General features: G+C 44.7%; 1 protein-coding gene across 2 annotated transcripts; it reads left to right on the top strand.

The window, feature by feature from the left end:
* Positions 1 to 5016: 5016 nt before the first annotated feature.
* LOC133210177 (olfactory receptor 5F1-like) lies at positions 5017 to 13725 on the top strand. Of its 2 annotated transcripts, XM_061349322.1 has the most exons (4): positions 5017 to 5145; positions 7141 to 7229; positions 11020 to 11114; positions 12431 to 13725. In XM_061349322.1, the coding sequence occupies exon 4, from the start codon at positions 12444 to 12446 to the stop codon at positions 13461 to 13463; it is 1020 nt and encodes a 339-aa protein (XP_061205306.1). In that variant the 5' UTR covers positions 5017 to 5145; positions 7141 to 7229; positions 11020 to 11114; positions 12431 to 12443; the 3' UTR covers positions 13464 to 13725. The 2 variants fall into 2 exon arrangements, with proteins under 2 accessions (XP_061205306.1, XP_061205305.1); XM_061349321.1 differs by lacking the exon at positions 11020 to 11114.
* The last annotated feature ends 560 nt before the right edge of the window (positions 13726 to 14285 follow it).

Raw genomic sequence — 14285 nt, 5'->3', positions numbered from 1 at the left:
CCCTACAGACTAATGGCAGAGCAGGGCATGGGAACAGGGTTGGAATCACAACACACAGGGAGTAGCTGAAATCCATCTGAAACCATGTTTAGTTCCTGTAAAGGAATATACCCAACCTCAGTTTCTGCAGAGATGCAGATTTCAGTGATGCTCTCACCTCTTTTGTTGGCTTCAGGTCCCCTTAGCCCATCAATGAACGGATTTTTCACTGTTCAGAACACATGAGACTTTGTAAAGGTTTTTACTATTCACACAGCTTTGCAATTAGAATTGCAGCCCCTGATGACAATTAGAACATCCTTCTCTGCAAGGTTAAAGAGAAGTCAGGAGGACCCAATTCTTGACTACAGAGCAATAGTGTTATGCATTAAGATATGTGATGCAGTGAGTGGATTGGATGTTTCACCTGGGCAGAGCTCAGACGTTTGGGATGAAATTCAAAGGGAAAAGGAATTGTGCTGTGGAATACAGCAAAGTCTAAATGACAACCGTTTGAGCACTGGATCCACTCGAGTGGGGAGCATTGAGCAGCCTCTGAACATTGCTTGAAAAGAGTAAACCATCATTATACAACAGAGCTTGCACTACTGTTGTTACTGTTTGTTAAGAAACAAGGAGAGATTTTTAAGGCATGGATAATTCTTTTCTCTGAACTATAAATCAGAAAGAAATGAACAACTGTGGGCTTTGGCAGTGTCTTCCCCCCCCTTGTTGTCTTTGTTTTTCACTGTTTGTCCATGGTGTTCCTCTGATACTCATAGAAATGGATAGACTCTTCCCATCACCAAAGCCATATCTCTGCCATGGCAAGAGATTACAACCTGTTCAAACATATTTCAGATCCCTTCTGAAGACATTACCTATTGTTACCACAAAGATCTGGTTAGGAAGGAGTTCTGGAGCCTGAGTAACTCTTTTTTCCACACTGTTGGTGAAAGAAAGGAATTTCCTTTACTTCAGATCTGAAACCATTAGCTGTGTGGGAAAAAGATTCTGCTGTAGGCCTCTTAGGTTTTAGACTGCTTCTTGGGCTTTGGACTGCTTCTTCTAGGCATTTTCTTGCAACTATCTGAAACAGTAGAGACAAAGCCAGTTTATATTTAAAACTGGGCTTGCATTCATTAAAGCATCACTTTGGGACTAGACTATTCCACTTTAGGAGTCCCGGAATAGTGTTATGCCTGTTTTGCTAACTCCCAGCAGTGTAAAAGTAAAAAGCAGCTCCACAAAAGGCTTGAATTAGGTTAACAATGGACCTTTTCTGTGTATGTATAGACACTGGGAGATCAAAGATGTATAGGGAAATCTGGGCAGTAACCCAGTCTTTACCAGAGAGACTTACAAGCCATTAGACAGCAGCTTCTGCTTGGGCCATACAAGAACTGCTGAAGTGCACACCAGGGCTGTTTCCCAATTCGGGAAACAAGCAATTCTGCTGTGTTGAAATCCACTGTTCTAGCAGAATTGAACGGTACCCACAACAGAAGGTTTGGCTTTCTGTCATAAAGGAGAAACTGGAAACAGGAAACAGGTCTTTCACCACTCATGGCTAAGACCTGAAGAACCCACGTTTCGTACTAACTAGTGTAACTGCAGAATTCCCTCCCACAAGAAGCGAGAACTGGTCTTGTTCTTTACCTTTCCATGTATTATGTGTCAAACACCTCTCTTATCTTAGCCTTAGAGGGCAGCATGGCAATATTTCAGGACACATGAGAGAGTAATAGGGTTATGTTTTCCAATTTGAAGGGCAAGGTGTGAGTTCTTGCTTTCTACACGGTGGTTCTCTGAGATCTGAAGTACATGATCTCAGAAGTAACCAGCTTCACCCATGTTGCTCGTCTGATCTTCTTTTAGCTAACAATGAGACCCCAGCTCTGGGGCAACAACACAAGAGGGATGTGGAGCTGTTGGAGCAAATCCAGAGGAGGCCATGGAGATGCTGCGAGGGCTGGAGCAGCTCTGCTCTGGAGCCAGGCTGAGAGAGCTGGGCTGGGGCAGCCTGCACAAGAGAAGGCTCCTGGAGGGGAGACCTTAGAGCAGCTCCAGTGCCTAAAGGGGCTGCAGGGAACCTGGAGAGGGGCTTGGGACAAGGGCCTGTAGGGCCAGGCCAAGGGGAATGGCTTGAACCTGCCCGAGGGGAGACTGAGCTGAGCTCTTAGGCAGAAGCTCTTCCCTGTGAGGGTGCTGAGGCGCTGGCACAGGGTGCCCAGAGAAGCTGTGGCTGCCCCATCCCTGGCAGTGCTCAAGGACACAGGGGCTTGGAGCAAGCTGCTCCAGTGGAAGGTGTCCCTGCCTGTGACAGGGGTTGGAACTGGATGAGCTTGAAGGTCCCTTCCAACACAAACCATTCCATGATTCTATAACAAGGTCTGTGGACCCTAGGGTATGAACATGTCCATTCTAAGAGATGAAAACTGCCCAAGAAGTGCTTTTTCCTTTGACCATGAAGGGTGTTTATACTGGTGAGATCAGATGGACTCACTTTGGGTGCAGATTTGGTAGAGATAAATCAATCTGCTTATCCACATTTGGAATAACCTGGGTCAGGCTGTTGGTGCAGCTTACAGCTAGAATCACACTCAGCTATTTGAACAGAGTATGTTTCATGTCTTCCTGTCATCACATTAATATATAATGGCATAGCATTCAATAGATATAACACAAGACAATACATTATCAACAACCAGCGGCATGAAACAATAAGTATCACAAAGTATCTACAAAATATAAGCCCTCTGATCATGAAGATCCATTTTATTGGTAATACTGAAAATAAATGCCGAAACACTGAAACCTTCTAAACAGTTTCACTCACGTGCGATCCTAACTTTCAAAGAAACAAATCCAGTAAAAGCATTTTCTCCCTCTTGGACATGCTATTGCTGTGCTTAGCCATCAGATGGCAGAGGTGCATATACACAGCGTAACTGCGTGCACTGATGCTGATGCTCACAGGTAAGTTGAAGACCGTGGAGATGGTGATTGTGGGATTTTCTTTAGATGTAAAAGGCTGTGACAAAGCCATAATTCTCTCACACAAGCGAGTTATTAAAATCATACAAGGGATGATACATAGAGGAAGAAGTGACACAATCCAGCACTCTATGTGGGGAGATAATAACAGTGCTTGGGAAAAAGACTGAAGAAGAAAGGATCTTCTGCGATGTGTTTTTAACAACTGACATTCCCACCTTGCAGTAATGAGGTTTCTGTGCTCCTTCAGCAAACTTTATCCTTTAGGACAGTAGCAAATCCATCAGTTCAGTGGCTGCCATCAGTAGAACACTGTAGGTTTCCTTGTGCTAGACTAATCCAGGATTGGATTCATCCCACCTTATTTAAGGCATCCCACTGCAACACCTCATTCTGGAGCCTGGGTGGGTCAAGGTCTCTTGATAGAGAAAAAGATGGCATTAAAGGGAAGAAAATAGAGAGGATGAGTGTGAAAAGTTGGTGCCATCTGCCCGTAAGCGTGTACAAGTGTTGCCTGAGACCTATACACCCAAGCTCATTCCGAACTCAGTGGAGAGGATTTATCTCTCTGAGGTTAAGCTATTTAAGTATTAGGTGGCTTGATCCAATCTGGTTGTCTTGGCTCCCTTTATAATAAAGGAAAGAAACAAGCCCTCTCAGAAGCTGAACAATCACATCACTCTTAGAAACTCACCTTAGGGGTCATAAATTGTCCTCTGCATCTGCTTGTATACAAGATTTCACTACAGAGGGAGCTGAACACCCAGTTACTGGTGGGTGAGATATTCACATCCCATATCTCCACTGTCCTTGCTTGTGCTGCAGCACTGATTCGAGATACTTGATCTGCCCAGGGCACAGGGAAAGACCTGGAAACACTGTATGGAAAGAGCTGAGTGGAAACAGCCCCCATATCTGTATGTCCATATCTGTCCATCTTCTGTATGGAAGAAATACCTGCATCATCTGCATCTGCAGTATCTAATTCCAATTTAAGACTCAGACAATGATATTTCTTTTTAATGGTGAATTCCTACTTCTTCCTTTGTATGAGAGAAAAGTCGAAATACTGAAATGTCCTTTGGGTCGCTTGGGTACATTTCAATTGAGATAAAGAAAAATGGATGAGGCCACGGAGCTGCTGCAAGGGCTTGGAGGAGCTCTGCTCTGGAGCCAGGCTGAGAGAGCTGGGCTGGGGCAGCCTGGACAAGAGAAGGCTCCTGAAGGGGAGACCTTAGAGCAGCTCCAGTGCCTAAAGGGGCTGCAGGGAACCTGGAGAGGGGCTTGGGACAAGGGCCTGTAGGGACAGGCCAAGGGGAATGGCTTGAACCTGCCCGAGGGGAGACTGAGCTGAGCTCTTAGGCAGAAGCTCTTCCCTGTGAGGGTGCTGAGGCGCTGGCACAGGGTGCCCAGAGAAGCTGTGGCTGCCCCATCCCTGGCAGTGCTCAAGGACACAGGGGCTTGGAGCAAGCTGCTCCAGTGGAAGGGGTCCCTGCCCGTGGCAGGGGTTGGAGCTGGATGAGCTTGAAGGTCTCTTCCAGTACAAACCATCCTGATATTCTATGAGTTCAGTAAAGAAAAGTTTCTGTTAGGCATTTCAGAATGTATGCTTCAGAAATCATACACAATCATATCATGTTTAATAACACCCTACTTTAAATCAGACAAAACTAGACAGGAGAACAGGCCTGAACCATGTTTTATCTCACTGAGGCAAATGCTTCAATGTTGTAAGATACAAACTCTTCAAACTTATCTGGCATTTTGAACTTCTCCCTGTAATAATGGATAATAGTGGAAGAACTATAATGGATTAAAGTCAAACTATGCCAGCTAGGTAAAAATATTTATGGCAAAAATAACTTTTTCCATAAAGACTATATGACTCTGAAGCCTGTAAACCAAACCCTCAAGACAGTGTAAGCACAGTTATGGGCAGCAGGTGGAAAAGCATTCAGTTGTTGTAAATCAGTGCAAGTCTCTTCAGAGCGTCATGTCTGGTTGTTCAGCTGTTGTTAATTTGTTTTGCTTCATTTGTTCAGCAGGTATAAATCAGGGGCATCAACAGATGAGGGCTTCTAGAAGCTGCTGATGTAAGCTCACAGTTGAGGTAACCGTGTCTATAGGAAAAGGTCAGAGCTTCTGCTAGCAGAGATTTATGGCTAGAGGGTAAGTGAGCAATGTCCAGGCCCTTGGCAAAGTATCTCAAGGCTTGGGGGGTGTCCATTGTAGCCTAGAAATGTTGCTGCAGCTGCTTGCATGCAGCAACTGCAACTGGCAGGGGCTCTTTGATCAGCTAAAGGACCAATTTTCCCCTTTTTGATGACTCTATGTAACTAAACGCCAGATCATTCCTATCATTGAGTTTCTCAGGAAGTCTGTGAGGTTTTGGCAGCTTGTTTTAGCTTAAAACTGTTGCTTAGGATCAGCAGATGTTGAACTGGGTTGACTGGCCCTGTTCTTGTAGGAAATAGAAGGGAACTACCAAGGTGAGCAGCAGGATCAGAGGAGACAGAGTCCTTTGCCTGGGGAGCCAGAAAGGATATAATCAGCCATCTTCACTGTTTCTGTTATTTAGTGCTATTCATGAACCTAATCATAACTCCAGGCTTTAGATTTTTATGGCATATTTAATTAATTTAAGCTGTGTTTAATTAATTTTAAGCTCTTCTGCTTTTTGTGTCAGCTCCTATTACCTGTATCCTCATGATGAAACTGGCCTGCAGAGTGCCCATTGGCCTCCCCAAAGACATAGGAAAGTGGCATATCCACTCTAAATAATTTCTCAGTGTTACTATTGCTTTGTGCTGAGTTTGCCACCTGACGCTGCAGGAGAAGCAGTAAATCCAAGAATGTTGTCTTTTAAAGAGGAAGAACTGTGGGAAATGCAAAAGGGGGCAATGGTGACATTTGAGTGGTTGATCTATAAATAATTCTGCATTTCTTTGCCAAGCTCATCTGTAAGGTCACAAAATTTATCATCTGAGAGTAACTGGGAATGTAGTTATCTACCAGGAATGGCTTGTGGGAGAGATCTATCCCTGTCTGTGTGGGGGTAAGGGCAGACTGGAATAGCAGAGGTCATTGTGCTGTGAGGCTGAGGTGACTCAGTTGGGCTTTGGAGAGAAACCAGAGTTGTGGTCAGTGGTGGTGAATCCAGGAGCAGACCCACCCCTCTGTGTGAATTAAGGACATGAGCTTTAAGGTCCCTTCCAACCCAAACCAGCATGTGAGTCTATGGTTTTGGAGCAGTTCATGTCCAAGTTGAGTGACTTTTCTCCTTGCCAGTGTTTCAGTCTTTGTTTTAGTTTGGATCTCTGAGACCCCTGAGGAAATTCAAGACTGTCTTGTCTCTGTCCTGCTCCATGGCAGGAGGCTATGGAGCAAAATCCATGGCTCTTAAAACTAGAAAGGACCTTGCTGCTTGTCTGTACAAGTTGTGTGGCCTGGAATCCCATGGGATTTACACTCACACCTCAATCACTGTATTGTGAAAGTGTTCCTCATATGAGGGGATCCATTTCACAGTGTCAGTGATGCACATTTTTGCTCAACACAGGATTTGTCAATCACCATTTTTCTCTCAACATTATGCTGGGTCCCATTAAAAATCATAGAACAGTTTGGGTTGGAAAGGACCTTAAGATCATCCAGTTCCAAACCCCTGCTATGGGCAGGGATGCCTCACACTAGAACATGTTGCCCGAGTCTCTGTCCATCCTGGCCTTGAACACTGCCAGGGATGGAGCATTTATCACTTCCAAAGAAGAAACATTTGTGCCGGGAGACAGAAGGGAAACTGTGCAAAACAGGAACACCAGGCTGATAACTGTTAGTAAATGCCTAAATTTGTCTGATGATCAAGTCCCCATCAGAATCAGTGCTGGCTTTCATGTGTTTCTTTATTTGTAATCACAAAACTCTAATTTCCTACTTCAAGTTCTGCATGTTCTCTAAAGGACTCTTCCTCTAAAGGAGGATGTGGAACTTCATAGCTCAATGTGAGCTATTTTCTTTGCTCTGTAAGGAAACACCGTGCAGATCATTGCAATTACTGATCTGAAATCATCACTTGGATTTTGAAGCCAAACACAAGCTCCATATGGTTTGGGGAAACCTGTGTCTCAAGACAAGCAATTTAATCTAATCGATTTTTCTCTCCAGGAAACAGCTTGGGATGGTTTTAATAAGGCCTCAGAAGATGCTGTTTAAAAAGTTAGTGCCTGACAAACTGCAAGGGTGCAACTTGGCAGGTGAGTTTGTAAGTTTGTAAATTGGTTTCTCTGCGCATCATTAAAATCTCAGGTTCTTTCTCTCCTGGAAATTAGCAGCTCTGTGAGTTTATGCTCAGCTTTGATTATTGCCTTAATCTAAAGGACAGTGGAAAAACTGCCTCAAAGGACAAAAAGTCATAGAATCATAGAATGGTTTGGGTTGGAAAGGACCTTAAGATCATTCAGTTCCAACCCCCTGCCATGGGCAGGGACACCTCACACTAGACCAGGTTGTTCCAAGGCCTTGAACCTTAAATATATCCATTTGTTGAAGCATTAGATACAAGGCATTCCTTGATACTGTTTAGACCCTTGACTGCAACACAAAATATCCCAGCTCTTATTGTAGTAAATGATGCCATGGTCAAATCAAGCCCTTTGAAAACTGGCTTAATCTCTACAATGCTTTTGTTAAATCCCCAGAAACTGAGGAGATCCTGGTCGAATCACTTTTATTTGAAGGCTATGGATAAAGCAGAGCAATCTGCATTGCACTGTTGAAGGGCAGCTTTAAAACTGCTTGAATTGGGCTGGCTTCAATCATAGAGTCATGGGTTTAGGTTGGAAGGGACATTAAAGCTCATTTAGTTCCAACCTGCTGCCATGGGCAGGAACATCCTTCAGCTATCTCTTTTGTGGTGTGACACATTATCTGGTCTTCACAATAAAAGCTAAACCTGGAGATGGTTCTTGATAAAGCTAAGGCTAATCCAGATCTGTCCCAGGGCTCCTGCTCTAAGACCTCTTCTGGCTGCTGCTTCTTGCCAGAACCTATAGGGCAAATAGGGGACAAAGTTCTGACTAAATCCCAAATTTAACCTTTAGAAGAGAAGACATTGTCAGGGAAGGTGACAGTGAGTATGGAGCCCATCTGCTGTGTGAGATTATCACCTTGTTAAGCATGAAGACAGCAGAATTACATCAAATAATCCCCATGTCTGAAACACAAATGAGAAACACATTAGAGAAAAAGGAGCTTTATCAGCAGCCAAGTCTGTAATGGGTCTGTGTTCATGATAAGCATTCCAAGCTGGAAAGCTCAAGACTCAAGAAGGCTCTATCTCATAACTGGCCAAAATCAAATCGCTTTGGTTGTGCTGTGTATGGTCCTGGCATGGCAGAAGGGATGGGCAGCACCAGCTCCTACGATGTCTCTGAGTTCAGAGAGTTTGTTTTGCTTCATCCAGCTCCAACCCCTGCCACGGGCAGGGACCCCTTCCACTGGAGCAGCTTGCTCCAAGCCCCTGTGTCCTTGAGCACTGCCAGGGCTGGGGCAGCCACAGCTTCTCTGGGCACCCTGTGCCAGCGCCTCAGCACCCTCACAGGGAAGAGCTTCTGCCTAAGAGCTCAGCTCAGTCTCCCCTTTGGCAGCAGAGGGCCAGGATTCCCCCCAGAGCAGCTGCTCACTCTCTGGGTGTGCAGCCCAGCACACACTGAAGCCAGGTCATGGGGAATTTCTCATCGAACGATACCCCCAAGTCCTTCTCCTCAGGGCCTCCCTCAATCCAGTTTCTGCCCAGCCTTGTTTGTGCTTGGGACTGGGATAATTCAGCTTTAGCCTAGCATAATTCCTGGCATTCTGCTAAACTACTAATTTCTAGCCACCAGCATGATGCACAGGCAGTAGCTATTTTACCAGAATGCAACTTCTAACGTGTGGCAGCATGTTAAAATATGGTCAAGGAGAGGTTCACATCATAAATCTTAAATAATTCTTATGGTCTTAAATGATTCTTTAAACGATTGAATGATGCAATCCCCTGTGGCAGGGGATTGGGACTAGATGAGCTTTGAGATCCCAAGCCCTTCTATGATTATCAACACTGGGCTTTAGACATAGGGTCTCAGATTAAAAATACTGAAAACAAATAATAGTAGCTCGCTTTTTGTGGCCTGTATATGCACATTATCTCTTGACTCTTGGCGCAGCGCTGTGCTCTGTAGCCTTACACCACGTAGAGATTTTGCATGAGCTATTGCCCTCTTGTGGCTGTTCAACGAAAAGACGGGTAGCTGTCAGGGGAAGTGGCATGAAACCAGTTCCAGAAGTTGGAAGGGCATAGTCCTAGCTCCTCTCCCAGCTGTGATGAGATTGATCTACTTACTGTATCTCTTTCTGGCATCTGGGTTTATTACAGAATGATTAGCTCCATTCTTTGTTCCAAAACTTCAGAGGTCTGATGGGCCTAGGGCTAACAGTACATAAAGATCTGGACCACATGGATTTATTCCAGCCACAGGTCTATACAACCATAGCAGGAAAAGCCTCTGATTTATGACTCTTTGAAAACTCCAGTTTATCTTCTGACATATGCAGAAGTCTTTATTTTGGAAGAGAGGCACACTGCAAACATGACAAATGGGCTTTAAGAATGATAGACAGTATCATTCATGTTGACAATGCAGGAGCTATGGGCAGATAATACTGGGATATGAGCAGTACATCAGATGGAAAGTGATGCTCAAATAAATGAATGCATAATGCATGGATGCTTCCTGGAACCAGAGGGGGATTTATTAGCTCTTCAAGGTACTGCTGATAACTTACGCTTCTTATGCCAGGGTAAATATCTGCTTCAAGTAGTGCATGGATTTCACAAGTAGCTTATCTTCTGTTGTTTCTGTAGAGGGTAAACAAAATTAAAAGGTTTCTCCCCTGAAGAAGTAGAGATTTCCCAAAAACCAACATGGAAAGCACTTACACAGGCACATGCTGGTGTGCTGGCTGCCCTTGTAATACCAGCACAACTGCTCCACAGCAGTCACTCAGGTTCTGCTCTTCATTCACCCTGCAAAGACACCGTTACCACTGTCCTTCTCTGAGGTATATGCCTTTGCAAAGGAGCTGTTGCCCAGTTTATTGTGATCCAATATGTGTAAGCAATAGACTTCAGGCTCCAAAGCAAGACAAATCAGTCTGAAAACAGTTTGTGATCAAGTAGCTTTAAGGCTGTAGTTTAAAGTAATCAGAATGCTAGACTCTTGTGAGATCATAGAATCATAGAATAGCTAGGGTTGGAAAAGACCTTAAGATCATCCAGTTGCAACCCCCCTGCATGGTAGGGCCACCTCACACTAAACCATGTCACCCAAGGCTCTGTCCAACCTGGCCTTGAACAGTGCCAGGGATGGAGCATTCACAACTTCCTTGGGCAGCCCATTCCAGTGCCTCACCACCCCCACAGTAAAGAACTTCTTCCTTAGATCCAATCTAAACTTCCCCTGTTTAAGTTTGAACCTGTTAACCCTTGTCCTATCACTACAGCCCCTAATGAATAGTCCACCCCCAGCATCCCTATAGCCCCCTTTCAGATACTGGAAGGCTGCTATGAGGTCTAAGATGTAAGGCATCAGTAACCGGAATGGCCAAGTTGCCTGGCAGGCCCTAGGGAGAAGGACACCATCTCCTTTTCCTGGGAGAAGAGTCATATATCAAACCACAGCGCTTTAAAAAGGTCCTGCAACATGAAAGCCATGGGAATCAAATGGTACAGAGTGAAGAAATAGCTTCTCACATTTTTTGCCTTCTCCTGATTCTGAAAAAGCCTCATAAATGCAACACAGGTAGCATCCAAAAAAGCTTCAGAGACACTCCTCCCCAGGTACGTCTTCACATGTATAAAAGCTCATTAAAGAGGTGCTCACCCTGGTAGGCAAGGGCTAGCCAGTGCCTGCAGATGTCTGCCTGTGTGTTCCTGTGCTGTTAAATCTGGACCCATTGCTTCCTTAATAGATTGTTGCTCCAGAGGCATTTTTCTGCTGTATGTAGATATTCTAGGCATGTGTTGAAAGAAGAAAAAGGATAGTCATGTTTCCTGGAGATACGGATGCCTGTGTAGTGCCAGTAACTAATCCTTTGTAGCAGTGAGTATTTCTGTGTTAGGTTTCTGTTGTATTTCATCTGGATAAGTTTCCAATTTTAAGAATGAGTGATGTTATGATTTAAAGCACCATGTGTCTTTTATTTCTGCTAAAATGAATCTTACAGTAGTTTAAAATCTGATTTTGGTCCCTTTTGAGGTGGAAGCAAGCTGCTGTGAGAACATGAGACAATAGATGAGCCTGTCTCAGATGGGATATCAGTCACTTATTTCACTTGTTATTTGTGTTTCTCACACGTAAGAATGTGTTCTGATATTCACACTGTCTCATAATCATGCTCTAATCTACTAACAAGGAGGTGCTTGTGCCAGACTTTGCCTTATCTCTCTACAGGACTACTATGTAAAGCATTAAGTACCGAGTTACGTTCAGTGTAGCAGTGAAGGGTAGACAGATCTTCAATGCCAATCCTAGGCTACTCTGAATTGGGAAAAGGGGATGTCCAGCTATTCCTAGAAGTACCAATGATATTATGGAGTTCTGTATGGTAAAATAAAGAAAGGAGGGAGGTCTTTAGGTGGATGTTAGATTATATCCACTGGATAGAGCTGAAAAAAATCTCGGATATACTACCTGTCTCTTGATCACCAGCGATCTAATTCTTCTTTTATAATATTATTTGCTTAAAATTAGGTCTTTAGCTTCAGCTAGTAATCTAGACCTTATAATGACATTATCACTAAATTATTTATGCTGAAAGGATTTCTAGAGATAGAATCACAGGATGGTTTGTGTCGGAAGGGACCTTAAAGCTCACGCAGTTCCAACCCCTTCCACAGGCAGGGACCCCTTCCGCTAGAGCAGAGTGCTCCAAGCCCCTGTGTCCAACCTGGCCTTGAACACTGCCAGGGCTGGGGCAGCCACAGCTTCTCTGGGCACCCTGTGCCAGCGCCTCAGCACCCTCACAGGGAAGAGCTTCTGCCTAAGAGCTCAGCTCAGTCTCCCCTCTGGCAGCTACAGGTCCATCAGATCTGTCTCCATTCCCCTTGCTCAGAGTACTGCTGCCTTCAGAGCCCAGTTGGGTTGCTTGCTGTGTCCAACCAACGTAGCCACCACAGAGGAGGTATCTTTGTCTTCAACCATCAGCACTTCAGCTTGCAAGAATTAAACCATTTTAATTAATCACTGTTAAGCTTAATAACTGTATTTTTGCCTTTAGGTTGTGTGCGTGAAGCTTAGATTTCGTGTGGAAATACAAACTTGCAGATGGTTTTGAACTGCAAAATAAGCCATAAAACATGCACACTTTAGAAGGGAGATCCGATTTTAACTAAGTTACAACTCCTTCTCTTTTCCAGATAAACCTCTGCAATGGTTTCCACAATGAATGATAAGACGCAGAGGGGCAACCTATCAACGGGAACTGAATTTGTTCTTGTAGGCCTCTCTGATGCTCCAGAAGTCCGTTTTCTTCTCTTTGTGCTGTTTTTGATCACTTATTTGGCCACCATGGCAGGCAACATCTCAATCCTTGTTGCCATTAACACAAATGCTCATCTGCACAACCCCATGTACTTCTTCCTTGGCAACTTATCCTTACTGGATATCTTATGTCCCACTATCACTGTGCCGAAGATGCTGGAGGCCTTGTTGCTTGAGAACAAGGTGATTTCATTCCATGGCTGCATGTTCCAGCTGTTTTTCCTCATTGATGTCGTAGGCACAGAGATTTTCCTCTTGGCTGTGATGGCATATGACCGGTATGTTGCAATATGCCACCCACTGCAGTACACAAATATCATGAGTACGAAGCTGTGTGCTCACCTAGCCACTGGCATCTGGGTAGCAGGGCTGTTAAACTCCCTGTTGCACACATCTTTGATTTTTACACTCTCATTTTGCGATTCTAATCAGGTTGACCAATATTACTGTGATATCCCTCCCATGCTGGCCCTCTCCTGCTCATCTACTTACAGTAGGGAACTGGTAATTCTCACAGTTGCTGGAGCCATTGGGGGCAGCGCCTTTGTGGTCACTCTGGTCTCGTATATCTACATCCTTTGGGCTATCCTATGCATGAACTCTTCTGAGAGCAGGCACAAAGCCTTCTGCACCTGTGGGTCTCACTTGACAGCAGTATGCCTCTTCTATGGGACCACCATTTTCACATATGCACGGCCCTCCTCCACCTACTTGCCTAATCAGGACAGGATAGTTTCCATGCTCTATGGAATCCTCACTCCCCTGCTAAACCCCATCATCTACAGTCTGAGGAACAAAGAAATTAAATGTGCCCTGAGAAGAATGATCACCCAGGTAAGAACTACTTTAACAAGACAAGAGCATCACTCTCGGTCTCTGACACACTGTGGAGCTCAACCAGCTGTATAGGAACTGCAGTTTGTGACTGGTCTTCTCTAACTTTAGCCAACTAAAAGTTAGGTGCTGGAATCAAAGCTCCTTCTCCGGGTTCCCTTCAGAGTTAAAAGGGAAGAGTTGTGCACCTCCAGGAGACCAGTTGGATGGCACAGTTTTTGGTCACTATCACAGGAGGAGATGACTTCTGCTGGTAATGTTATTCTCCACTGAACACTGAGGAAGGTTAGATGAGAGCCTCAGCCTTAGACACAGGTGATGGATGCATATCTTAGTGGGAATGCTGGGAACTGATCCTGTAGGCACACCTATATACATTCTTCTGTACTAAAGCAGCCTGGAGGACTGGTACCTCTTACTGACTTCATTGCTCCTGCAGAAAACATAAGCACATCCTCTGTGGGAGGCTGAATGGAAGGAAGGCTCCTTTCCCATCATTTAAGGTCATCAGTCTGGGTGTGTTCTCAGCCAGCATGCCAAGAATCCAACTGCAACACCAAGCACAACCTGGCCATAGTTTGCACCATGCATCTCAAAATCAGTCTGCCAGGGTGTGAATCAATTCCCACAGTCATAGAATCAACCAGGTTGGAAAAAGACCTTGAAGGTAATCAAGTCCAACTGTTCCCCAACACTGCAGGTCCACCACTAACCCATGTCACTAAGGGCCTCATCTGCATGCTTTGTGAACGCTTCCAGAAATGGTGATTCCACCAGTGCCCTGGGCATCCTGTTCTAATACCTGAACTAGAGATGTCAGTTGTGCTCATGTGCCCGTATATTAGACAGCTTTAACACTCCTCTTATAGCCAGTGAGGGGAAAACAGAGGCTTTGTA

The sequence above is a fragment of the Neopsephotus bourkii genome, unplaced genomic scaffold (genome assembly GCF_033783945.1).
Source record: "Neopsephotus bourkii isolate Nb327-2 ecotype Australia unplaced genomic scaffold, CSIRO-AGI_Nbou_v1 NB_409, whole genome shotgun sequence".
NCBI lineage: Eukaryota > Metazoa > Chordata > Aves > Psittaciformes > Psittacidae > Neopsephotus > Neopsephotus bourkii.
The sequence above is the reverse complement of the archived record's forward strand: the minus strand, read 5'-3'. Positions and strand labels throughout refer to the sequence as shown.